The sequence below is a fragment of the Leuresthes tenuis genome, unplaced genomic scaffold (genome assembly GCF_036924035.1).
Source record: "Leuresthes tenuis unplaced genomic scaffold, fLeuTen1.0.hap1 SCAF_21, whole genome shotgun sequence".
In the NCBI taxonomy this organism is placed as follows: domain Eukaryota; kingdom Metazoa; phylum Chordata; class Actinopteri; order Atheriniformes; family Atherinopsidae; genus Leuresthes; species Leuresthes tenuis.
In genome coordinates, this window is record NW_027325375.1 from 22,504,595 (window position 1) to 22,528,868 (window position 24,274).

At 39.5% G+C, this 24,274-nt stretch overlaps 3 protein-coding genes across 3 annotated transcripts; all 3 read left to right on the plus strand.

Moving 5' to 3' along the window:
* Window positions 1–177: 177 nt before the first annotated feature.
* Window positions 178–3,098, plus strand: mmp13a (matrix metallopeptidase 13a). The gene is made up of 10 exons (XM_072374248.1): window positions 178–308; window positions 463–704; window positions 800–948; window positions 1,131–1,259; window positions 1,361–1,522; window positions 1,623–1,743; window positions 1,847–1,980; window positions 2,070–2,229; window positions 2,335–2,438; window positions 2,549–3,098. Exons 1-10 carry the CDS (start codon window positions 210–212, stop codon window positions 2,656–2,658), a joined length of 1,410 nt encoding a protein of 469 aa, XP_072230349.1. The 5' UTR covers window positions 178–209; the 3' UTR covers window positions 2,659–3,098.
* A 4,303-nt stretch (window positions 3,099–7,401) lies between these two features.
* On the plus strand, window positions 7,402–17,479 carry LOC140279293 (uncharacterized). The gene is made up of 20 exons (XM_072374414.1): window positions 7,402–7,563; window positions 7,647–7,894; window positions 7,977–8,125; window positions 9,081–9,209; window positions 9,313–9,474; window positions 9,621–9,744; window positions 9,840–9,973; window positions 10,066–10,225; window positions 10,323–10,426; window positions 10,988–11,096; window positions 13,142–13,292; window positions 14,568–14,815; window positions 14,938–15,086; window positions 15,165–15,290; window positions 15,978–16,139; window positions 16,254–16,425; window positions 16,544–16,668; window positions 16,780–16,939; window positions 17,032–17,135; window positions 17,221–17,479. The coding sequence occupies exons 1-20, from the start codon at window positions 7,465–7,467 to the stop codon at window positions 17,319–17,321; spliced, it is 2,916 nt and encodes a 971-aa protein (XP_072230515.1). The 5' UTR covers window positions 7,402–7,464; the 3' UTR covers window positions 17,322–17,479.
* Window positions 17,480–18,796: 1,317 nt separating this feature from the next.
* acat1 (acetyl-CoA acetyltransferase 1) lies at window positions 18,797–24,026 on the plus strand. The gene is made up of 12 exons (XM_072374923.1): window positions 18,797–18,934; window positions 19,514–19,561; window positions 19,646–19,763; window positions 19,899–19,994; window positions 20,224–20,324; window positions 21,029–21,172; window positions 21,261–21,411; window positions 21,507–21,602; window positions 21,909–22,022; window positions 22,113–22,177; window positions 22,303–22,460; window positions 23,660–24,026. Exons 1-12 carry the CDS (start codon window positions 18,884–18,886, stop codon window positions 23,778–23,780), a joined length of 1,263 nt encoding a protein of 420 aa, XP_072231024.1. The 5' UTR covers window positions 18,797–18,883; the 3' UTR covers window positions 23,781–24,026.
* Window positions 24,027–24,274: the final 248 nt, after the last annotated feature.

Consider the following 24,274-nt stretch of genomic DNA (forward strand, 5'->3'; position numbering starts at 1 on the left):
TAGCAACTTCAAAGGTGTCATGTCATCATCTCTTTAGGGAAACTTTTTTTGTCGGATGAGCAATCAATGCCAGACTTCCTCTCTCATCCATAAAAGGACTATTTCATGACTCACAGACTCAAGCAGGTAGTTGCTCAACACACCCAGTTCCCAGCCTATATAAGAACTGCCACCAGTGCTGAGAAATAAGTTGTATTCAACAAGGAAACATGAAGACATTGACTCTGAGTATTCTTCTGAGCCTGGCGGCAGCAGTTTGCTGCTTTCCAGTATCACAGGACACTGAGCAAGATGAAAACTTTGCAGAGGTATGTGTGCGATTTGCCTTCTTATGCATGTGGTCATATTATTGTGCAGGTGAAGAGAGAATGAGGAGATGGAGAGAGAAGTCTTGCTTGCTAGCATTTGTAGGTACTGCAGTGTATGCATATGTAAGTAAGCAGCTTATTTTTTCTTCACCAGAACTACCTGAAGAAGTTTTACAACCTTAAAGAGGAAAGTGGCCCGTCTTTCAGACGGGGAGTCAGCTCCGTGACCAAAAAGCTGAGGGAGATGCAAAGATTCTTTGGTCTCCAGATCACAGGCACTCTGGATGCAGAAACACTGGCAACGATGAAGAAGCCCCGATGTGGAGTTTCAGATGAAAGGGTCGCTCGTTTCTCGACTTTTGGAAACAAATGGCAGAAAACCGACCTCACATACAGGTGAGCGATCTAAAGAGAGAATGTCTCAGAGAAATCTCATTCCACAAACCTTGGGGGGAGTTAATTCATGACTCTTTCTTCATTTTTTTCAACAGAATAGAGAACTACACACCTGACATGTCTGTGGCAGAGGTGGATGACTCCATACAGAGGGCTCTGCAGGTTTGGGCCAGAGTCACTCCTCTGACATTCACAAGAATCTACAGCGGCACAGCCGACATCATGATCTCCTTTGCACGCCTGTGTGAGTATAAAACTACTTTTACATACAGTATATTCTCACATTATGCTCTGTTCTTGGTCATAATATTCCATAGGGAATGCGATTTATCAATAATAATTGTACAACAGATTTGTTAAATGCTTTCACAGTAATTCAGTCGAAGACTAAAACCTAACCTAACATGAAAATGTTCTTTCAACCAGCACATAGAGATGGTTACCCCTTTGATGGCCCTGATGGCACTCTTGCCCATGCCTTTGCTCCTTCTCCTGGCATTGGAGGAGATGCTCATTTTGACGACGATGAGACCTTCACTTTCCGCTCAAATGCCGGTGAGTTTGATTTTCCCACTGTCTGTGACTACCCTGTCTTTACTTGACTTTCCCCCTGGTGAGCTGTAACTGACCTCCCGTTCTGTGTTTTTCTGTTTCAGGCTACATCCTCTTCTTGGTTGCTGCTCATGAGTTCGGCCACTCTCTGGGCCTGTCTCACTCTAACGATCCTGGTGCTCTCATGTACCCTGTGTATTCATACAGCAACCCTGACACCTTTATTCTGCCCCAAGATGATGTCAGAGGCATCCAGTCCCTCTATGGTTAGTACTTAGAGTCTGGATCATCTTTGCCTGTTTGCAAAAACAGCATTAAAGCATATTTTTAATCTGTATTGTAACAATAATTTTTCTTAACTTGTAGGTCCAAACAAGAATCCTCAGCCTGGACCTACAGCCGCCCCCACTCCTGATTCCTGTGATGAACACATGGTCTTGGATGCTGTTGCCTCCCTGCGAGGAGAAATGCTCTTCTTCAAAGAAAGGTATTGTATACTCTCTGTCAGCTGAAGTCCATTAAGAACCTTTTTTTCCCCACACATGCCTGTTCCTGATGTAATTTTTGTTTATTTGCGTGCATCTTCTCAGGTTATTCTGGCGTATCCACCCTCAGAGTTATACACCTCAGCAAACTCTCATCACACAGTTCTGGCCCGATGCTCCTGTCAACATCGACGCTGCTTATGAAAACAAGCTCTCTGACAAAGTCTTACTCTTTAAAGGTATTTCCTCTCTGTGTTCATGTAATGTAAGACTATTTTCACTTACCTGAACAGATCTGCTAAAACCTCTAATTTCCCTTTGGTGATAGATCGTAGAGTGTGGGCTTTCAGTGCTTACGACCTTGTGAGAGGCTATCCCAAATCGATTTCCAGCTTTGGTCTGCCGAAAATCGTCAAGAAAGTGGATGCTGCCCTCTATGACGACAACTCTGCCAAGACACTCTTCTTTGTTGGCAACAGCTACTACAGGTGTGTTCAAACTAGACTTGTAAATGAAAAGGAATTCAGAAAACTGTTTGTTCTGTGTCAGGTATTGCAAACGGTGAATTGGTCTAATTGCGTGTTTTTCTTCAGATATGATGAGGCTACAAAGACTATGGATGAAGGATTCCCCAAAAGGGTGGATGAAACCTTCAATGGCATGACTGGCCAGGTGACAGCAGCTTTGCAGTACGGAGGTGAGTAGTATTCGGCAGTAATCAGATGCTTGAAGGACAAAATGACTGCCGTTATTCTGAGTAATTCAAGCCTTTATGCAGCACTGACATGAAGCATTTCTGTCCTGCAGGTTTTGCTTACCTCTACAGTGGATCCCTGATGTTTGAGTACAGTATGACGAGCGGGAGGTTGCTGCGTGTGCTGAAAAACAACTACTTCCTGCCCTGCTCTGATTTCTAGGCTAGTTGACCGGCTAACTTGTGAAGAGAGCGAATAACAATGAAGGTTGAATTAAAGTATCCGTAATGTCTATATAGATATATATATATATATATTCTATTAAATCTATTTTTATTGTCACACAGTTATAGGCATATACTGGATATATGACCTTCTTTAAAACGTTACCGACATGTTTTATTTGCTTAATATTATTGTGACGTCAGCCATTGGTATTTTAAATTAATCTAACTTATTATTCTTTGTATTTATTTCATTGCCATTGTTTGATTATTGCTAAGTTTGTATTGGTCACTGTTTATTCTTCTGTTTCATAATGTTAACTAAATCGAACATTGTTACAGTTATTGTGCGCAGGTTTTCACCTGCTGTGACTGATGCTATGACGATGCAAATAGAAAATGTGATGAAGTGAAAAATAAATTGGAATTATGATTGGACACAGTTTTAGTTTGTTTTTTATATCAAAGTCTTAAAACTTTTTGCATCCACTGTACCAGATTCAAATGAATGGTTTATTAATGCTGACCTTTTGCTAAGCTGACAACACATCCACTGATTTGAATCAGATGTGTAAGAACAAAATTTCTGATGGCAATTGGATTCAAGGACCAACAATGGTGAAAGCTCTGCTATGTACATGGAAAAACATAGATGACAATTATCAGATATAATAATATGATAATAATATTATAGATATCGATTTATTCTATTACTCTATAGACTGTATAAAAAGCTATCTATGATACTACATATAAATCTAGAGAACTTACACACTAATACATTACTGCACTAGACAAAACAAAAGCAAGTATTGTTATGGTTTTGGTGATAACACCTAAATGCAGGACACCAGGACAAGTCCAAAATCTAAAGCTCAACCAACATGCAGGAGTCAATCAAAGTTGGCAGTCGAATGTGTCGATGGAGCAAGTGAGATGAGGGCTCAATAAACGCATAAAAAAGTCCAAGAATACCAGGAAAACAATGATTGTGTGGGAACTGTAGCAACAAAAATACTGTGGACACGATGGATATAAAGCAAGAACATGCAAAAAACGCTTGATTAAAAAAGACAAAGATGATCTCACAGCCTGCATATCTATATCGAGAGAGCGCTGACACACAGCTCATAACATGCTGGTATTGGAGGAAGACATATCAAAAAGAGAAATAATGAGTCACTGATGAATTAATGTTGTGCAACATGTTTTACAGTATAACATGGTTGGTGTTACAAGATAAATGCTGCCAGTTCACCACAGGGCAGGTTTTCAGTTTGTAGATTTCTTTTCTATTTCTATATTTCTACAGCTTAAGTTATCGTGTCTGAATTTCTCTGAATTTCAAAGAGCTGAAATATTCCAGCATGTATACAAATATTACACTCAAGGAAGAAATATAGAAATACTCCTTTAATGTACAGCCTGTAAAGAACTAAGAGCCAAAGAAATATAGGAATCACCACTGTTTTATCATCATTATTATTATTATTAATATTATTATTGTTGTTGTGCATTTTCTCGATGGACATATATAGTACTATAAATATAGTATTATGTGTACAACTACAACCAACATCAGCATACATGTGAGTGTCACAGTAGTCATGCAGTCTGCAATGAATTACGTTTATTGACATTTCTTCCTTGCCTTTGGCGCCCCTCTGTGTCTGAGCAGCTTCAGTCTCCCTTTTGATTACGGCCACTTGAATGTTGTCTCAAAATGAGGGCGAGGTAGAGTTGCTTGGGGGTTTGGGGAGTTCCACCAATGATGACTGATGTCCACAAGATAATATCAGTGATGAATATCTTATTTGCATGAGGTGACATGTGCCCAAGTCATAGAATCATGTTGGGACCAGTCTCTGTTTTACGACACACAATCTCTTATTCATTATTATCATCTTTTTTCTTTTGTTCTTAAACATTTTGGAGTTTAATGTCCATATACTGTTCTTAGTCAGCTCTACAATAGCAGTTAATGTGACAAATAGAATTTTTAACTAAATTAATTTAGTAACTTTAACAAACATTAATATGACACATCAGAAAAACAAAACCCCCACACGTCAAGCTAGTGTTCATTTACATTAAGGCTTCTGTAAAAACATAAGATTTGTTCAGGTCATATATTCTTATTTTCACTTGTTTTCACACTATGCCACTTCTGGTGGACAGCAGGGATTTAATATTTTAGTTGTTAATATTCTTGGTCTCATTTTCTAAAATATTATTTTGCATAGTTGCTTTGGATAAAAATATTGTTCTTTTTTAAAAAGTAAGTGTCTCTAATATCTTGGATAGATAATGATAAATAATGACGAAGAATCCTAATTTCTTCCCAATATAAGATCAGCACTTGTAAACCAACAGTTTCGTTGCTCCTGAGATGTTGTTTGGCGTGAAATAAAAAAAAATTAAAAAAATACTGTAATGATAATAATAATAAAAAACACAGCTACTTAAGTATTACTATAAAATGATTCCATGTTATTAACAGCATAACTGGTGCTCCATCAGGCATCTTGTTTTTGAGAAATTTGTGAAACAGTTGCACTGATTGGTTAGATGGTGGCAGCACTTGGGATGACTCACAAACGTCTACTGACGTTCCAAATGTTCAATTGTACAATTTAGAGTCACCAATTATAATAATTATATTATATTATTATATGTATGCATATCCCAGAAAACAGCTTTTGAACAGTTGTCCACAGTAGTGACCACAATGTGTGAAGGAGTTGATAAAATGAAGAATTCCTACTGACATTTGTTTTTATTTCTGTGACAGAACCCTGGATTTTCACATTTATCTCTCTCACCTTTCAACAAATTCATTTAAATCTGGCAGTATCAAAATATTATATTTTCTGCCTTTAATCTTGTTCAGGTGCTGACACACTTTACGATGTGTTAATCATTCACACAAACATTAATACAATGTTTCTTTTTCTTCATATGTATGTGCAATGCTTTTTCTCTCCAGTCACAATGAGAATATTGCGGCACGACTTGGGTTTTAGTCTCTTATCCAAGGACACTAAGGGGCTCATAATCAAACTACCAACAGCCATTCTGTCTACTGAGCCACAGCCACCACAAAATATGAATGTTTGCTTGCAGAACAAATGTTTAACATTTAACATTTAGCAGAAATGTTCATATATTTTCGTGTTCTGACTAAAGGGTTCACACTTTGTAAATCCTGTTATAAAACTGTGATTTGTGATGCAAAACAGAAATACTTCAATGAATACTTCAATGAATACTTCATTAAAAAAAAATCATAGGATCCTAAAATAAGATTTTTGAATACACTTTTGGTTTTCTTTGGACAAACATTTAGGGAATCCATGTGGGCAGAGTTTCCCCGTGTTTTTGATTGATAGCTTGTGATTTTAACTGCATTATGCCTAGAAATAAACTAGTCATCAATGAGCAATGCCTGGAAGCTAAAACCGGGTCCACATTTAATATGCATCAGCATTTAATATGTTAAGAAATCCAATATTGCAACAGTGACCTGAATGACTTCCCTTAGAATAGATATTCATACATGTAAGTGTGTCGAAATGAGCGTGAATCCCGTCATACATAATTATATTTTCTGTCCTTTGGATGTTACGAAATGTGTGTTAAATGTCTTTGATGGCCACAAGTTCTTAATTTGAGAGAACTCAAAAATACTGTTCAGTGAATACTTTTTTAAGACTAAATGTGTGATAAAAACGAACAACTGGTGAATCTAAAGTCACAGACGTAGATATTTTATAGTTGAATATAAATCAGGTTGTTGTATTGATCGGGTTAAGCTTTTTTATTGCGACATCTTTGTTTTGACTTGTTTATCAGAGACACATGTTACACAATGAAGACAACGCTGCTCCTCCCAGTGTCCAATGTTAGGAAACACTGACCACACTTGTTGCCACAGGTAACAACATACAAATTATATGGTCAAACACTCTTTATCATCACTTGATTATTATTGATAAGGAAGCAAATGAATGTCTGTTGACAGAAACACAGTTGTTACAGGTTGTGGGGGTGTTTGATGAGTAAAGCTGAACAGTCAGAGGGACAATGTGATGGAAATAACGGCTGACCTATGGTTCAAGACGATGCGTAACAGGGATCTTGTTCTCAGCGTGTCCTGTCCTGTTTGACTTACGTCACAAGCCACAGAAGTGTTTTATCTGAAATATCTGTAGCTGCGGGGCTGCAGCAGACTTTCTGTGAGTAAAGCTGTTTGGAATCCCAGCGCTGCCTTAAAATTCTGGGTAGAAAATCCCTCTAAATGCAGCATAGGCAAAAGGCAAAGAAATAAGGAGACGTATTCTAAGTAAAATAACAAATATTCAGATGAGGCACCGACTACAACTTCCAATCAAATTATTACATTTCTGCTAAAATAATTCTGTGGAGTTAAGTGTGACACAAAAACAACAATAAAGAGCATGAACTACAGAGATGATCCAACAATGATCTTCACAACATCAAGCACGTGTTTATGAGCGAAAAGGTTTCTTCACGGTCGTATAAGCTGCCGTATCTCTCATTATATCTAATTAGAATCTTAATGATTAATCCAAAAACCTGTTCTTTCCATTAGGAAAGATGTTGCCGTGATGACAGACTTGTTTTGGCCATTTTTTTTCTTCTTGTCTTGCATGTGGCAAAGCCCTTGAGTCATCCACATAAGAGGACAGTTGCTCAACACACCCACTCCCCAACATTTCCACCCCACAAGCTATATAACATCTGACTCCAGAGTAGATGCACAAGTCAAATTGACTGAGGAAGGATGAGGTCTTTCAGCGTGTGCATTCTCTTAAGCGTAGCAATTGCGGTTTGCAGCATTCCTGTGTCAGAAGTGACTGTTCAAGATGAAAGTTTTGCAGAGGTACAGCTTGTTTTGTGGTGTACTGTCATATTCATAAATCCTAAAATTTGGTGGTTGGTATTACTTCTTGTCTTCTTTTGCAGAACTACCTGAAGAAATTCTTCAACCTAACACAGCAGATAGGCCCATCTGCCAGGCGGGGAATCAGTCCCATGGGCAGGAAGCTGAGCGAGATGCAGAGGTTTTTTGGTCTCCAGATCACTGGGACTCTTGATGCTGACACCCTAGAGATGATGAAGAAGCCCCGATGTGGCGTTCCAGATGAAAAAATGGCTCGTTTCTCGACTTTTGGAAACAACCTCAAATGGCAGAAAAATGGCCTCACATACAGGTGAATGATCTAAAGTGAGAACGATTGGGAAAAGCCAACTGTAAGTCCATCAGATACATTTGACCACTTTTCTGTTGTACAGAATAGAGAACTACACACCGGACATGTCCGTTGCAGAGGTGGATGACTCCATACAGAAAGCTCTGCAGGTTTGGGCCAAAGTCACTCCTCTGACATTCACAAGAATCAACAGCGGCAAAGCCGACATCATGATCTCCTTTGGACGCCTGTGTGAGTAGAAATCAATTTTCAGGTTAGGTCCTATATATTTATGTACTGCACTCTCAGTAACTAAAGTAAATATGCAGAATCACTTTTGGAAAATGTTCTGAAAGAATCAAAAGAAAAATGTCCGATATTGATTTTTAACTTATATCTTGATGCAACATAATCTAATTATATGTGTATTAATGTGTAAAAAATGTTATGGAGTAATAGCATAAAGTTCAATCTTTTCCTCAAAGAAAATATCACATGTCAGTGATTCAAAAAAGTACTCCAGTGTAGTGCTTGTATTTATATACATTTTCTTTTCAAATCTTTTAAATATTCTGAGATTCTAAATCAGGTGTTACGCAGGGATTCACTCTCTGAAAATAAATACCACAAAACTTTAGCTCATGACATTTATTATCCAGACTCGACTGAGCCGAAGTGCTGTCATTTTTTCTTGGCAGTTTGTCGTCATCTCTGTTATATGTACTGCAAAACTTATCTGAGTACATGTTTACCTCTTAATAACTGGTACTTGTATGGGTGCAGCACAGTTACTTAATACATGTCACTCCATACGACAAAAACATAATCATTCCACTGATAACACGTCAGTGCTTGCAGTTTACATCTTGGAGCTATAAATGCCTTTACAATAAATATTTACCAAGCGACACGCCCATTTTCCCCTTACAGGTATTACTAATTGTTGGCTTTGGGCCATCTTTAATCACAATGAAAAACTCTGAAAGAGACATGCTTGCTCTCAAGTGTCTGTGACTGTGCTGCTATGCACACGGTGCCTTTACAGATGAAAAAACTCCCCAGGTTCGGTGGTCCATAGACAGATGTGGTCAAACGTGGTCTCACTGCTGAAAGTGGCCTGTTTCGATAACCTGTAAATAAATCAATGCGTTCCTTCTGAAAAGCTATGAATGATCTGAATTTAACATGACAATGTTCTTTCAACCAGCACACGGTGATTATTACCCCTTTGATGGCCGTGACGGCACTCTTGCCCATGCCTTTGCTCCCTCGTCTGGCATTGGAGGTGATGCTCATTTTGATGATGATGAAACCTTTACCTTCCGCTCAAACAGAGGTGAGTCTCTCACAATACACTCTGCATATGCTGCATTATTTCACAGAGTAGAAGCTGTAGCATCACATCCTGCAACTGACCTGTCTTCCATTTTCTGTTTCAGGCTACATCCTCTTCTTGGTTGCTGCTCATGAGTTTGGCCACTCTCTGGGCCTGTCTCACTCTGATGATCCTGGTGCTCTCATGTATCCTTTGTACTCATACAGAAACTCTGACACCTTTGTTCTGCCCCAAGATGATGTCAGAGGCATCCAGTCCCTCTATGGTCAGTACCAAGCGCATAGCTATTTGCACCTTGTTGGAATAAACAGGACTTCACAATCTCTCCTGCACAATTAGTGGTATTGTTACTCAACTGTTTGAGATTTTCTTCAATGAAGGGTGTTCTTAATATTTATCTTCAATCTCCAGGCCCAAATAAAGATCCCTCTGTCAGTGAACCACAGCCACCCACGACTCCTAATGTTTGTGATTCAACTATGTCACTGGATGCTGTCACCACTTTGCGAGGAGAAATGCTCTTCTTCAAGGACAGGTATGCTGAGATCCAAATCCTTAATGTAAGCAGCATTATTTCCTGCCTCAAGGACCAAATAGTTTGTCTCTAATAATGTTTCTTTGTGTTCTCAGCTTCTTCTGGCGTAGCTACCCTCAGAGCAGGACACCTCAGCAAAGTCTCATCACAAACTTCTGGCCCAGTGCTCCGGTTAACATTGATGCTGCTTATGAGAACCCACAGTCAGACAGAATCTTTCTCTTCAAAGGTAAACATTCCTCCTTTCAGTCCAAAGTACCAATCCTAATGTGTTTCACGGTTAACTGAAGTCATTTTTATGTTTTACTCTTTTGTTTACAGGTCGGAAAGTGTGGGCATTCAAGGGCAATGAGCCCGTACCAGGCTATCCAAAAAGGCTTACCACCTTTGGTCTGCCATGGTTTGTGAGGAAAATTAACGCTGCTCTGCACGATGTGGAATCTGGCAAAACTCTCTTCTTTATAGAAAATTATTACTTCAGGTTTGTTGAACTGAAAGCATATTGATATCAATTTTTGGTATGAAATATAGTCAATTCTCTATCCTGACTAAATGTATCTAATGTTTGTGCTCCTTAGTTATGATGAGGCCAGAAAGACCTTGGACCGAAGTTTCCCTAAAAGGGTGGATCAGACATTTCGTGACCTGACCAATCAGGTGTCGGCAGCCTTCCAGTATAGAGGTAAGGAGAGTTTGTAATCTTTAATGGAAGATCAATCTAATTTTACAGTTAAATAAGAAGGCTCATATCACTTTCATGTCTTTACTTGAAGCATGAGACATGAAGCTTCAACCAGTTAGCTTAGCTTAGCATAAAGACTAGAAACACAGGAAACAGGTAACCTGGAACTGCCAAAGAGGTGATAAAAATGAACATGATAGAAACGAGGGGTTAGGTTCTGGGCATGATCATGTGCGATAACCTCCAGGAGTCTTTGCTAATGAGTTGTCGGGCAGAATCACACAGTGTCAGCAAAACTGTCGACAACAAATCAATGCATTTAGTAGTCCAAAATATAAAACCACAAGGCTCAACATGTCAAATAGCAGACTTAAAGAGGCAGGTCAAGCTAAGCTGCTCTGAGCCTCTTCTGGATCTTGCTTAATAACAGTTAATATACAGATAGACTGGAGAAATGTTCCTATCCTTTCATCAAACCCTTTCATCAAATACAATAATCAAAGTTTCCAAAACTATGTTATTCACTTGCACAGAAACTAATTTTCAGTCTCTGTTCTGCAGGCTTTACGTACATCTACAGCGGACCCTACATGTTTGAGTACAACCTGAAGACCGGAAGGTTATACCGTGTGCTGAGGAACAGCTACTTCCTGCGCTGCACTAACTTCTAGACCAGTTTATTTTGAAACTATGTAGCCATTTATCAAGAATGAGCATGGATGAATGTATGGCCATTGTGTTAAATGTGTTCCTTTGAAATATATATATGTTCAGAATGTAATCATTTCTCTATTCATTCTGTATGTCTTTCTTCTTTGAGTTATATTTATTCTGAGCTGTAAACATAATGTGTCTAAAGACTGTATAAATAAAGTGTGATATCTGAATACTTTTCATTTTCCTACATTTAATTTTAGATTGACAATATATGGAAGAATACAAAATGATTATAGAATTTCTTAGATAAACTGAAACTTGATTCTAAAAATAGAAAGCCAACAATAATCCTCAGTTATGTGCATAGCTCACATCAGTGAGTGAGGTCAGAACACACAATAAAGAAGTTCACTATTGCTTGAAAAAATGGTAAAATCACTTATTTGGAAGAATGCAAACATAGCAAATTTGGTTCGCAGTAAATGAAAATATATCTATATACATCAGTAACACTACCTTCACTGGTCTGATCTTTTCTTTTTTTTCCTCACAAATAAGACAAACCCTCATATAGAGGTTGTCAAGATAATATGAGGGTGAACATAGAAGGACCCTCTTCTTGAATCTTGATTAAGCCAACACCTTCATGTCCATGGTGCATATTTTAGAATTTCTCATTCATATCATGTCGCTGCAGGTCTAAGTCACTCCATCTGTCGCCCTCAGTTCATCTCCCAACACCACTTCATCACCCCCCTCCCACTCCACAGTTGTTTTCTCTCTCCTTTTGTTCTAACTGGGCCTGTTCAAACACTTGCAGGAATGTTTTATTGCCCAGTCATGCGCTTTTCTCTGCTCTTCTATCACACATCCAAAACACCGACAATAGGTATTTCGAGGACCTGTTGTCATAATCTCATGGCTGCCTTTCTTGTGTTGTTTGCCCTTTGACGTCACGAGTATTTATAAGGCAAAAAACTCTTTCGACAAAGAATTCCCTATAAAATGAATATGGAATAGGTTACTCACATTGAATTTAACAGTAATCCATGTATAAATCATTTTTACTTGCATCCAATTTTGTTTTCTCAATATTCATAGAAAATGTGCACGTTTTACATCATACCATACCAGCCTCCAATGTTCTGGGGTCAGAAGAGACCATTATTAGCTGTTTTTAATTGTAATGTAAACAGTTGTCTTAAGGTTTCCAATACATCTTGAAAACATAGGCACGTCTGATAAAAAATGAGCAAGTCACTTCATAAGCAGCATACTGTTGCCTGTTACCATCTGTTATTTCACTTATTTATAATGATAAGACGTTTTCAATAAAGATTTCAGTCCGAAGAATGATATAAATGCTCCAAATGTATCTGTTTACTTGCACACTACACTCACTGTACTTAACCTAGCAAATTAAATTCCATACGCGTTATGCACCATTTACACAGAAGATGTCGTTTTTTTCTGTTTATCGCAGTAGAATGTTGCAGCTTTTATGTGTAAAGTGATCAAATCTGCCGATAAAAGTGTACATTTTCACGATGCTCATTAGAAATCAGATTAGTGACATTACAAATAGTACCGGTAATCCTGGTGCAATACAGTACACACATTGTGATGCAGAAACAACAGTCCTCCATCCCATCAACTTTGAGAATGGACTGAAAATTAATGTATGACACATCTTGTGCACAGTAATCAACATGGTATAACTGAATACATTTGCACATTTGTAAATTTTTTTATTTTTAGTGAGGTAAGAGTAAAAAAAATTGCGTTAACTAAGTTTTTCCATCTTTTAAAAAAAAATCTGTATTTGTGAATGCCCTCAATTCACTTTTGGGGTCATATTAAAAAAAATCAACCTTGCGCCACCAGCTCTGATTCCTCGTTATTATCTCTCCCGTTGTTCTAAAATGGGCCTGTTCAAACACCTGCAGGAATGTTTCATCGCCCAGTCATGCAGCTTCCTCTGCCCTCCTCACATCCAAAACATTTTCAGGAAACGAGTTCATTACAGTTCTTCAGCTCAGGAGTGCATAATACATAAAGTGCCAGCTCTTTTTTCTTCTCTGAAAGAAAAGAAATAAAAGGAAGAATGGACTGGCTGGCTCTTAAAACTGTGATGATGGTGGTGATCATGTCTCTCTGTGGAGCTGTGCCCACCACTTCACCCAGCCCAGAGGAGCTCTCGAAAGCCCAGGTAACCAAAACAGTCGACATATTGCACTGATATTATTTGTTTGTATGTGACAGCGGGGGAAGAGCTTCACGGTTTTCTCTATATCTAATGTCCATAATCTTTAGATCATAGTAATCCTCTTTTCAAAACCTGTAACATAAGGAGAAGAAAATATGTTTCTTATCTTCAGTCATACTACAATCAAAACGCTGCTTGGGGGATTTCTAATATGTTGGCAACAGTGTCATTTGATATGAAATATTTTACAGCATAACATGATAATTGTCTTGTTCGTGCCATGCACAGTACAGCAGAGACCGTGGTCCGACTTTGTGATGACAGAAAATGTCTAAATGATTTTTCTGTGGAAATTTGATAGAAATGTTTTTGGGGAACATATGCTCCAGATGACAGCACATTTACATTTTAAAGGCCTGCAGTTAATGCTTGTGATGTTTTCTCGGATATACCAGCTACATATCAAACTGACTGATCTTATCATTGCAAAACTTGTCAGTTAAAGCAAGTTAGATAAAAAAAATCCTATTACAAGAAAAAGAAGCTGTACCTGACCAAAATGACTGAGATTTTAGTGTTGATTTTGCAGCACCAATGGTCACTGGTTGTAAACACGCTGGGTGTTTATGTTCAAAATTAGCCTGCATGACGCAATGTGCAATCACTTCATATCTTTGCATTGTAACTTTCAGATTGTGGTAGTATCTAACTCTTTGGTGTAAATAGAGCATTGAAGGTAAAAACATTACTATTGGCAGCTGGAAAATATTTAATCAAATTGTTTTTGCGGATTTTTACCAATGTTTAAAGTCTTTTGGAGTAAAAACAAGATAACATTTTGCAGGGCGGGAAGCACATTTAGATGTGCTGTTTAAAATGAGCTGCATGCCTGAATAATCAAATCACCATGTAATTGGTTCCTTTATTCAATGTGTAATAGTTTACACAAAACAGTATTAGAATGAATGAACAGTAAGAAGTGTGGCTGATAATGAGTACAAACGGTAATAGTAGATTGAAGAAGACCATTGTTGATGCAATGAAGGATTGCAGACAGATCTATCAGCGAATAGGAGGCAAATTAGGGTTAGAAAGAAACACTGCAACTTTCTTAGACATATGATTGCTACATAATGTTATGGTTTCCATTTAAATCTCAAGAATTGTCACTTGAAATAATTTTTCATCCTGTTTCAAAGCTATCCATTTAAATTGAAAAAGTTAAATTACTAATGGATCTAACCCATTTTTCTTTCTGTCTTTTCTTTCTTTGTTCAGAACTACCTGTCTCAGTTTTTCTCTGATGTGGGAGTCAGTGCTCCCAGCTCTGTGTTGCGCAGCTCTCTAGACTCCTTCGAAGACACGCTCAGAAAAATGCAGGAGTATTTTGGGTTGGAGGTGACGGGGCAGTTGGACTCCAACACCCTGGAAGTGATGGCTCGGCCACGCTGTGGTTTTACAGATGTGACCAGATATGGCCACTTTGATGGCCGACCGAAGTGGGACAAGACTGTGGTCACATATAGGTACCGCACAGAACCTTTCAATGATCTTCTATCAGAAAACAAGTCTCTTCATGCAGTTCATTTATATAATAAACTTCCTCTGGAAAGTTTTGTGAGCTGTTTTCATTCTGCCTCCTCTGCAGGATAACAAACTACACACCGGATTTGAGTCAAAGTGATGTAGATGCCACCATAGCCAAAGCACTAAAACTCTACAGTGATGTCATTCCTCTGGATTTCAAACAGATTGACAGCGGCACCGCAGACATTATGATCCTTTTTAAAGCTCGAGGTAATGGTGCTCTCTAAATACTCCTCAGAGAATATGTTTGATTTAAAGCCAACCTAACGCTTCTCTATTCAAAAACAGAACATGGCGATTTCGCTCCATTTGATGGGGAGAATGGAGTGTTGGCTCACGCTTTTTCCCCTGGAGAAGGCCACGGAGGTGACACCCACTTTGATGAAGATGAGAACTGGACTCTAACATCAGCAGGTGCTAACATGGTTCATTTTTATATGCTAGACACATCACCAGACAGCCAGCATATCATATGTAACACAATTAAAGAGAAGGTCCTGCCAACTAACAGGGTGCGACCTTGAGTATACTATATGTTAAAGATGAGCAAAGTCTGATGCATGAAACCTAAACAAACAAGTCCTCAAAAACACATCTGGTTCTTGAAGACTTCCATTTAAAAAACATCAACTGCATGTCCCTATATGTCAATCATAGCGTTGCTAAATTCGCTTCTTGTGATCAAAGAAGCATTTTTGCCCAAGTAGGTTTCAAATAACCCTACCGGTCACATCTGGCTGAAAACAAATGATTCATGGTGTTGGCAAAGGGCCAGCCTTGAGGTGTCAAAAGGCATTTCTCAAAGGTATTTATGATGTCATGGCACCAACATCCTGTTCTTGTATACAGACTGTTTGTGGGGGAACAGAGTGCAGTGCAACACAATGAAGGTGGGGCCAGTTTGCATATCATAGATGTGTTCCAACAGGTTAGAGGAATAGAGATACAATTAAGGCCATTTAAGGAATGAAAGGATTATTCTACAGGGGAAAAAAAACATTCTAAACAGGGATAAGTTGTATGGCAAGATTAGTTCAAAGAAACCATTTAAATGTAGTGTTACCTTATGTACCTGCAGTGACTATCAGTGTATATGTGCAGGAGCCAACCTGTTTCTAGTAGCAGCCCATGAGTTTGGCCATGCACTGGGATTAGCTCACTCTGAAGTGCAGACAGCCCTGATGCATCCCACCTACAAGTATGTGAACACAGAGGGGTACAAGCTACCAGATGACGACAGAGAGGGCGTGCAAGCTGTTTATGGTGAGAGCTCAACTACGTCACACATTTGTAATTGTAGCATTGCATTACAGAAACGGAGCATCGATCGTCAACGCAATGACAAACTTCTGCCACATCACTCTTTGTGTCTCACAGGAGTCAGAGCAACATCAGGTCAACCTGGTCCAAATCCACAGCCAACCAAAAAACCTCTGTCCAAACCGGAGCCTGAACCCACATCAGAACCTGCCCCAGAGAGGTGCAACGGGAACCTGGTGTTTGACGCCGCAACCTCAATTCGAAGAAAACTTTACTTCTTTAAAGATGGGTACAACTGATTCACTCTTCATTTGATCAAACTGATTGCGTTTCGCAAAAAGAAAAACAGTTAATCTGATAGAACTGATAGAACACACGTTGTAAGCTTTTTGGTCTTTCTTTATCAGTTATTTCTGGAGGAGAAGCAGCTCCTGGGACGGCATACGTACGCAAAAAATTCAGTCTGCCTGGCCTGGAATCAGCAAAGTCGATGCAGCTTATGAGTACAAGAACACTGTAATTTTCTTTGAAGGTACAAAAGTAGCCGAGTCAACAATCCTTGGGGAAAAAAAAATCACAAAAGTATCATATAAATGCTAATATGTTAAAAGAACATAACTTAATCTTCTTGGTGATGTTACAGGGAATCATTACTGGCAGATCAGAGGTAACACTATCCTACCTGGTTATCCCAAACCTCTCAGTATCTTTGGCTTCCCTCCATCAGTCACAAAAGTAGATGCTGCGGTTCATGTGTCATTTACAAGCAGAACTCTCCTCTTTGTGGGCAACAGATTCTGGAGGTGTGTATTACTGACTGAATATATGTGCCGAAAGCAGATGTTAACAGATACTGTGTGTTAAGGGACGTTTCCCTCTTATGTCATCCACGTAGCTACAATGAAAGGAGGGACAGAATGGATAGTGGGTACCCAAAATTCATTCACAGAGAGCTTCCTGGGATTGGTTACAGAGTGGATGCTGCTTTTGAGAACAGAGGTAAGCTTTCAGTGAAAGGTTAGTTTCTCTGCAGCTGAATCATGTTCTGATTAGATTTTTTCAATGATTCTTCTCTCCTTTCCAGGTTACCTGTACTTTTCATATGGATCCAGCCAGAAAGAATATGACTATCGCCGAAGAAGAGCACTTCGCACTCTGTTTAATAAAGCATGGATGGACTGCTGAAGAAAGAAAGACCCAACTATGTGTACATAAATTTCCATGGAAGCACTCGTTCCCTACAACAGCAGAGCCCAGTCTCAGTTATCTCTCAAAAGAGAGAAGCGAAATCTACAAGAAAGAATTCCACTATCAAGTTATAAATAAGTCAGTGTTAAAGAATTAAGTGTAGATGTAAAACAAGTAAAGGTGATTTAATAAAGCTTTAAAGGATACATATTATGCCCATTTTTTTCATGTGGTGACACATTTTTGTGACGTCTCAGTGAAATGTCTCTGATATACTTTGGTCAAAATGCCAGAAGGATACAGCATAGATGCTGTCTCTTTCACCATGTCTCTTCAAACATGTCTTTATACCTCTGGTCATAGCTACCAGTTGTTGACTGAGGCACTCTTCTGCAAAGTTCATAATGGTTATAAAAAAGTGTCCAAAGAACTTTATGACCATATTAGAGAGCATTCAGTATTTAGCCTGAGAGTCTCCCTTGCACACAAAAAACTGAATTCATATTTCCCTTATCTGCAGTTTAGACACTGACTGCTCGTGCGTAGAAATGGTCCAGGTTGTTAAAACACTGAGATGAAGGCTGAAGTAAAACAGCAAGCTGGCAGGTAGCTGTTGGTCCATTCCTCTCTATCTCTAAGTTAAGTTAACATTAGAATTGGATGTTTTACCCGTTTTACATGTTTTTTGGGCAAAATTTTAAAAAAGTGCCAATAAGAGACTAGATTTCCTCAAGATATAATACCTTTTACAAATGACCAATGTAGCATTATTAGCTACTTTCTCTCTTAAATCTGTATAATCTTAGTCTGAGCTGTGACATAATAGTAACCATCTGGGTTGTGATTTGTCAGTTTTTAAATTTGTAAGCACTTCAAACACATCAAATATATGTTCAGCATGAAAAAAAGGTGATTTTTTAGATTCATATGTCCCTTTGGAAAGAGAAAACTGCTGAATGAAAAAAATAAAACAAACATTTACAATTAGTTTTGATTATGTGACCTAGATAAAAGTTGTAATGTGACTGGTGACATCTGACAATGTTAGCCTGGCATTGGTCTTCTGCACGTGTTTGGTCGTGTGTGAATCTGGGAATGAATTAAATATGTGAAATGGAGAATCGATAATCAGGCTTTCTTCAAATTAGAACGAGGACAATTTTACAATTGGACTGATTAACTGGAGAAGACAGTATATACAGAAAATATGCAGTGAACCATGGGCATACTTCAGTAAATTGTGCTTCATACATTGCACTTGCACCTTAACGCTGTAAGAATAATCTGCAAAAGTACATCTACAAAGAAGAATTTGTATATCAAAGATGGAAATCTTGGCTTTGAGTTCAAAGGAAAAACATTTTCACCACTATTTTTGCGCGGCCACGACTTGTGTTAGGTTTTAATTGATACTACAACTACAAAACTACAACAGCCATAATGCCTAGCTACTGCTGACGTCAGAGAAACACACCTCCCACTGTGATTGGCTGAAGCATTTATCCCTCCACTGACTGACCGAAGGTGAAGATCGTGTTGCTTGCGAGTCATAGTCCAAAATGTCATCCAGTGGACTTTTAAACATGCATGCTCAAATCTGTAAACGCCTGGTAAGTGTCAGTGGAAGAGACACGCTCCTTGGGATCGTTTGACATATTATATACTTGCAAAGGAATGCTAGTTTTTAGCAGCTCTAACAACACAAGGCCGCAGTTAACTTTGAGCAGCTGTGCTAGCCGCTTTGTGTGAGCGGAGCGTCCTTGGACAAAATAATGCAACAGCCTGAAAACAGCCAAAAAGCCCAGCAGGTGGCTCAGTGTGATGTGTTTTTTTTTTCAGGACTTTGTGGCATCACCTTCCCATCAAATAAATAATAAAGACGGCAACAACAACGATAAGAGCTGCTCGCTAACACATAATATTAAAAGCCCAAAAGGGTATGTCAGCAAGTGGCTGACCCTTCAGCTTCTTCTACATTAGTAAATTGCTTTGTTTGCGTTCTGTTTATCTCTCCTTATGTCTAGCATAGCTTCCATATAGTTTATGTTACTAGCTTGAATTAAAACTTATTTTTTTGGTGAAAAACTACGTCAAATAGCTTTTCTTTGAGACTCCAGTAAACACTATGACAGGAAGTTTCAATAATGCGTTCTATTAATGAATATATATTTGATATTCTGCCACTGTAGGCTCACAAGTACCTTCGAAGAACCTACACATCTGGCCCTTCGCTTAATGTAAGTAATCTGACTGAACTTATCCAGCACCATCACAGCTGTAACGGTTTGACCCCACACCTCATGTGAAAATGATTTGTACAGGAAGTCGTCATCGTCAGTGCTGTCCGAACTCCAATGGGCTCCTTCAGAGGCAGCCTGGCGGCAGTTCCAGCCACCAAGTTGGGCTCCATCGCCATCAAGGGAGCCATCGACCAAGCAGGTGTGTTCGGACTGTTTGTTTTCTTCTGTTTTTAGCTCGATGTAACCTCCACAGGTCATCATCTTAAGACGGTGTTGTGTGCAAACATGAATAAACCGACATTCAATGAGTTGTCTTGATGTTTCTTGAGTTTAGGAATCGCTGCTGAGGAGGTGAAAGAAGTTTACATGGGCAACGTGCTTCAGGCAGGAGAGGGACAGGCTCCCACAAGACAGGCCTTGCTTGGCGCAGGTATATTTATCCCGTTACATTTTGACATGTGTTGTAATGTCTTTATAAAAAAAAAAAAAAGCGCCAAACTAGTCACACACCTGTGCTCACCGAGTGGGGCCACGACCAGCAGTATCCCCAGCTTTGAAAGGGGAAAACTGTTTTGTTTTTTTGATTTAAAGTAATGGTCAAAAGGAATATATATATTACTGTATGGCAAATAAAATTTTGCCACTGACTGTATCTGCAGGCTTGACACTCGGCACTCCAGCAACAACCATCAACAAAGTCTGCGCCTCAGGGATGAAGTCTGTCATGATGGCAGCCCAGAGTCTAATGTGTGGCCATCAGGTAATATCAACTCGGGCTGTCGTGACTTTTTATAGCTCATGCAGAGTATATTCTGTCTATACTGTGGCTCTAAGTTATCGTCTTATCAACTTTTGCCCCACTCCTTCACCTTGTCTCCCTGTTAGACACATTCATCCTAAGAGTTAAGGTGTCCCAATTGTCATTTTTTCTTTTTTTTTTTTTTTTAATTGAGAATTTACGTCTCAAACGGAGTCTCAGGATGTCATCACGGAATCAACACGCAAGTCACAGTAGTTATTGCATTACATGCATATAACCCGTGTTTAGTTCACATTAATAGGAAGTCGGTGACATTATACATGCTAACTTGCACGTGGCTAGCATACAGCAAAATTAGTTTGTAGTCGTATCATGCATATAACAGACTGATCCACCTGCATTTCCAGGAATTCAAGATGTTCTGATTTCCTCATGTCTCTGATAAAGCTGCAGCTGCAAAAGGATGATTTTGACCCACATAGACTGAAAACTCTCTTTTCAACAGGCACTTTCTTGCGTTTGAGAAACCACAAATGCTGTGCAGGTTTATGGGGATTAGTAACAGCAGGTCAGAGACACACAGCTCTACAGCCAGATGTACCTGCAAATAGAAAGCTCAGTTCATCAGTGGAGGAACCCAGGCAGTGTGGATCTATGGCAGGATAACCTGAAGATGGTTTGTAACCATATTTGTGTGCCTGTAGGATGTCATGGTGGCGGGAGGCATGGAGAGCATGTCCAATGTACCTTATGTGATGGGCAGAGAGACCCCAGCCTATGGAGGAGTGAGGATGGAGGACCTCATCGTCAAGGATGGACTCACTGACGTCTACAACAAATTTCACATGGTAATCGTCAATCATTGCCTTCAAGCAAAATTCTGAAGCTGTTATTTTCTCACAGCGTCGCAACGCTGTTGCTTTTTGTCTTTCACAGGGCAACTGTGCAGAAAACACGGCCAAGAAGTGCAACATCTCCAGAGAAGAGCAGGACGCCTTCGCCATCGGCTCCTACACCCGCAGCAAAGCGGCATATGAGTCCGGGGTTCTGGCCAAGGAGATCGTACCAGTTAGCATTCCCCAGAGAGGTAACGGCAAGGGGGGAGATCGTCGTGTTTCTCTTTGGAAGGTGACCAAGCAATTCACAAAGCTCTGCTGAGGATTTTTTTACTGTTTTTTGTAGGAAAACCTGATGTGATAGTGTCCGAGGACGAGGAGTGGAGGCGGGTCGACTTCAGCAAAGTCCCCAAACTGAAGGCAGTGTTCCAGAAGGAAAATGGTAAAGACCTCAAGACTGTTCCTCATTGCTAGAGAACAGATCTTTCTACCAGCAAATGAAAACAAGCCAGATTTTCTGTCCTTTTTAAAGTGATTTAATGATATATTTGGTTTATTTACTACTTTTTTTTTTTTTTTTTCATTTTAGGGGGTACTACTGTTATAATTCAAGTTTTTTTTACCATCAACTTTAACCAAAGACAATAGCACTTCATTTATTTTTTAAGTAATTAGAAATGTTGATATCAAAATGCTGCCTGTGATCCTTTGTGGTGTGAATGAAGACTGTTTATTTATTTGAATTTAGGCACGGTGACTGCAGCCAACGCCAGCACACTGAACGATGGAGCTGCTGCTCTTGTTTTAATGACAGCAGACGCTGCAAAGAGACTCAACGTCACTCCACTGGCCAGGATTGTCTGTAAGCACCACTGTAATGTGTCAGTTGTCATGGTTTTTGGATAGTTACAGGACTACTGGATAGAATTTCTTTTTTTTTTCCTTCCCTTAGCTTTTGCCGATGCTGCTGTTGCACCCATTGACTTTCCCATTGCCCCTGCTTATGCAGCACCAAAGGTGGGTATAAGGATGTAATTCTGCATTATGTTTGGCTGTATTTTCTCTGCCATGCACACCAATGTGCATATGTATGAAGGACTATTGGAGCACGTCAACACCTCCGCTGTGTGTGTGTGTTTCAGGTGTTGGCTGCAGCTGGGCTGAAGCAGGAGGATATCGCCATGTGGGAGATCAACGAAGCCTTCAGTGTGGTCGTGCTGGCTAACATCAAGATGCTCGATATTGACCCTGCAAAAGTCAACGTCAACGGGGGGGCCGTGTCTTTGGGACACCCAATCGGGTAAGTGGCTGAAAGGAACTTGCAGACTGCCTGGACTGAAGGGATGAGGATCTTTTTATTTTAGCACAGTTTCATCCAAATGTTATTCTAGGGTTAGGTAGAGAAGTTTGAAAGTCTGAAATCACTCATTTCAGGATCTATTCAAGTTCACTGTGTGCAGAGAAGTCAGAAGAGTCAGCCTTTGAAAGAAAAAGTGTATGCAAACGTATGATTTCGACCCCATCCAGGATGTGAATAGGTTGTTGCTACAAAACAAAAAAAGAACGAGTCAGTCCTTCACACGTCAGAGTGCATTACTGTCGTTTTGCCTCCATCTACAGAAGGCGCACCAATCACAGAGCTGAACACATTCCCGTGTCTTCCTGACAACACAGAGCTGGAAAAGCATCCGATAGGATGATGAACCGGCTTCTTTCAATCAACCCTTCACATTCCTGCCCAAACTGAATGGTTTATTTCTTCAGAAACATTTAATTCGCTTGAAATCAGGGATTTGACAAATAATTCCACTACTGAGGATTTTAAAAAAAGTGACTTTGAAGAAGACTTTGAGGGCCCTGACTCTTGGCCTCTGGTCAGCCTCAGCTCGAGCATAGCTTCACAGCACTGAGACAACCGTTGTCAGCTTCCAGCTGCACAGCTGGCTGTGTATCTTAACACATCCACACGTATCAAGTGAACTTGAACTCCTGGCATCATTGCAGTTTGCCAGTTGGACAAAAATGTGTCTGATTAATTTTTTTGAAGCTGTGAATTGATTCTGAATGTTAGAAAATAAGAATTCTGTCTTTTGTGTGGAGCTGAGCTGTTTCTGGCCACAGGTCACTGCTTATTTTAACGCTTGTCTCCTTCTTATTAATCTGGAATTTTGTCTTGCTTGGCTATTGTAGGACTTAGGGAGACATTCAGTAAGTAAAGTAAAGGTTATCTTAGCTGAGATGATAGTTTATATTCAGATCTTTTGTCCTATTTTGGGACACGGGTCTCATCATCACGGGCCAACTGAAATCCCAACTAGTTGTCAGCAATGAAAACCAACGTTTGCGTCACCGGCACTTTGTCTTAATTTTGATGCGCTCCAAACAAATTTGTTGCCACTTTGGAAACTGTCACAGTATAGATATCATTTTTCTGTGCTCTTTACATGCCAGGAATAGCCAAAAATGTTAGAAAATCCAACGTTCTCTTTCTTTTCTCAGGATGTCTGGGGCAAGAATTGTGGGCCACATGGTTCACAACCTGAAGTCGGGTCAGTACGGACTGGCAGGCATCTGCAACGGAGGTGGTGGAGCTTCTTCGATTCTGATCCAGAAATTGTAAAAAAAACAAAAAAAAAACCCAGAGGACCCATCCTTTTCTCTGGTACTCTCTTTGTTACATTGTGTGGTGACAGGCGGCTTGTTCCAAATGGTTTAGACATCTGTATGAAAAAAACAAGCTACTGTACAGAATGTTGAACCCAGTGGCCTTAATCAAACAGGAAAGTAGCACTATTCACTTGACATTATCACTCCAGTTTTCCCTGCACTCCTTTGTGTCGTGCAATGAATTGACTGATATTTAAATCTGAATTGAATAAATAGTTTTCATGAACATGTTGTTTGGTTATTGATCTTCTTTAATTGTGGGTTAATTGTTACATGTTTGACCAAAGAGAAACTTTCTTTTTCCTGTATCAGTGATGTAATTCACAAAGTAGCCACCAGATGCTGCAGTTGAGCTGCTATGCGAAGTTCATCTTCTACTGCAGTACAAAAAACATGCCAGAGCGAAATTTTATGGAGCATGTATGGCCCTTCCAGTACTATATCGGT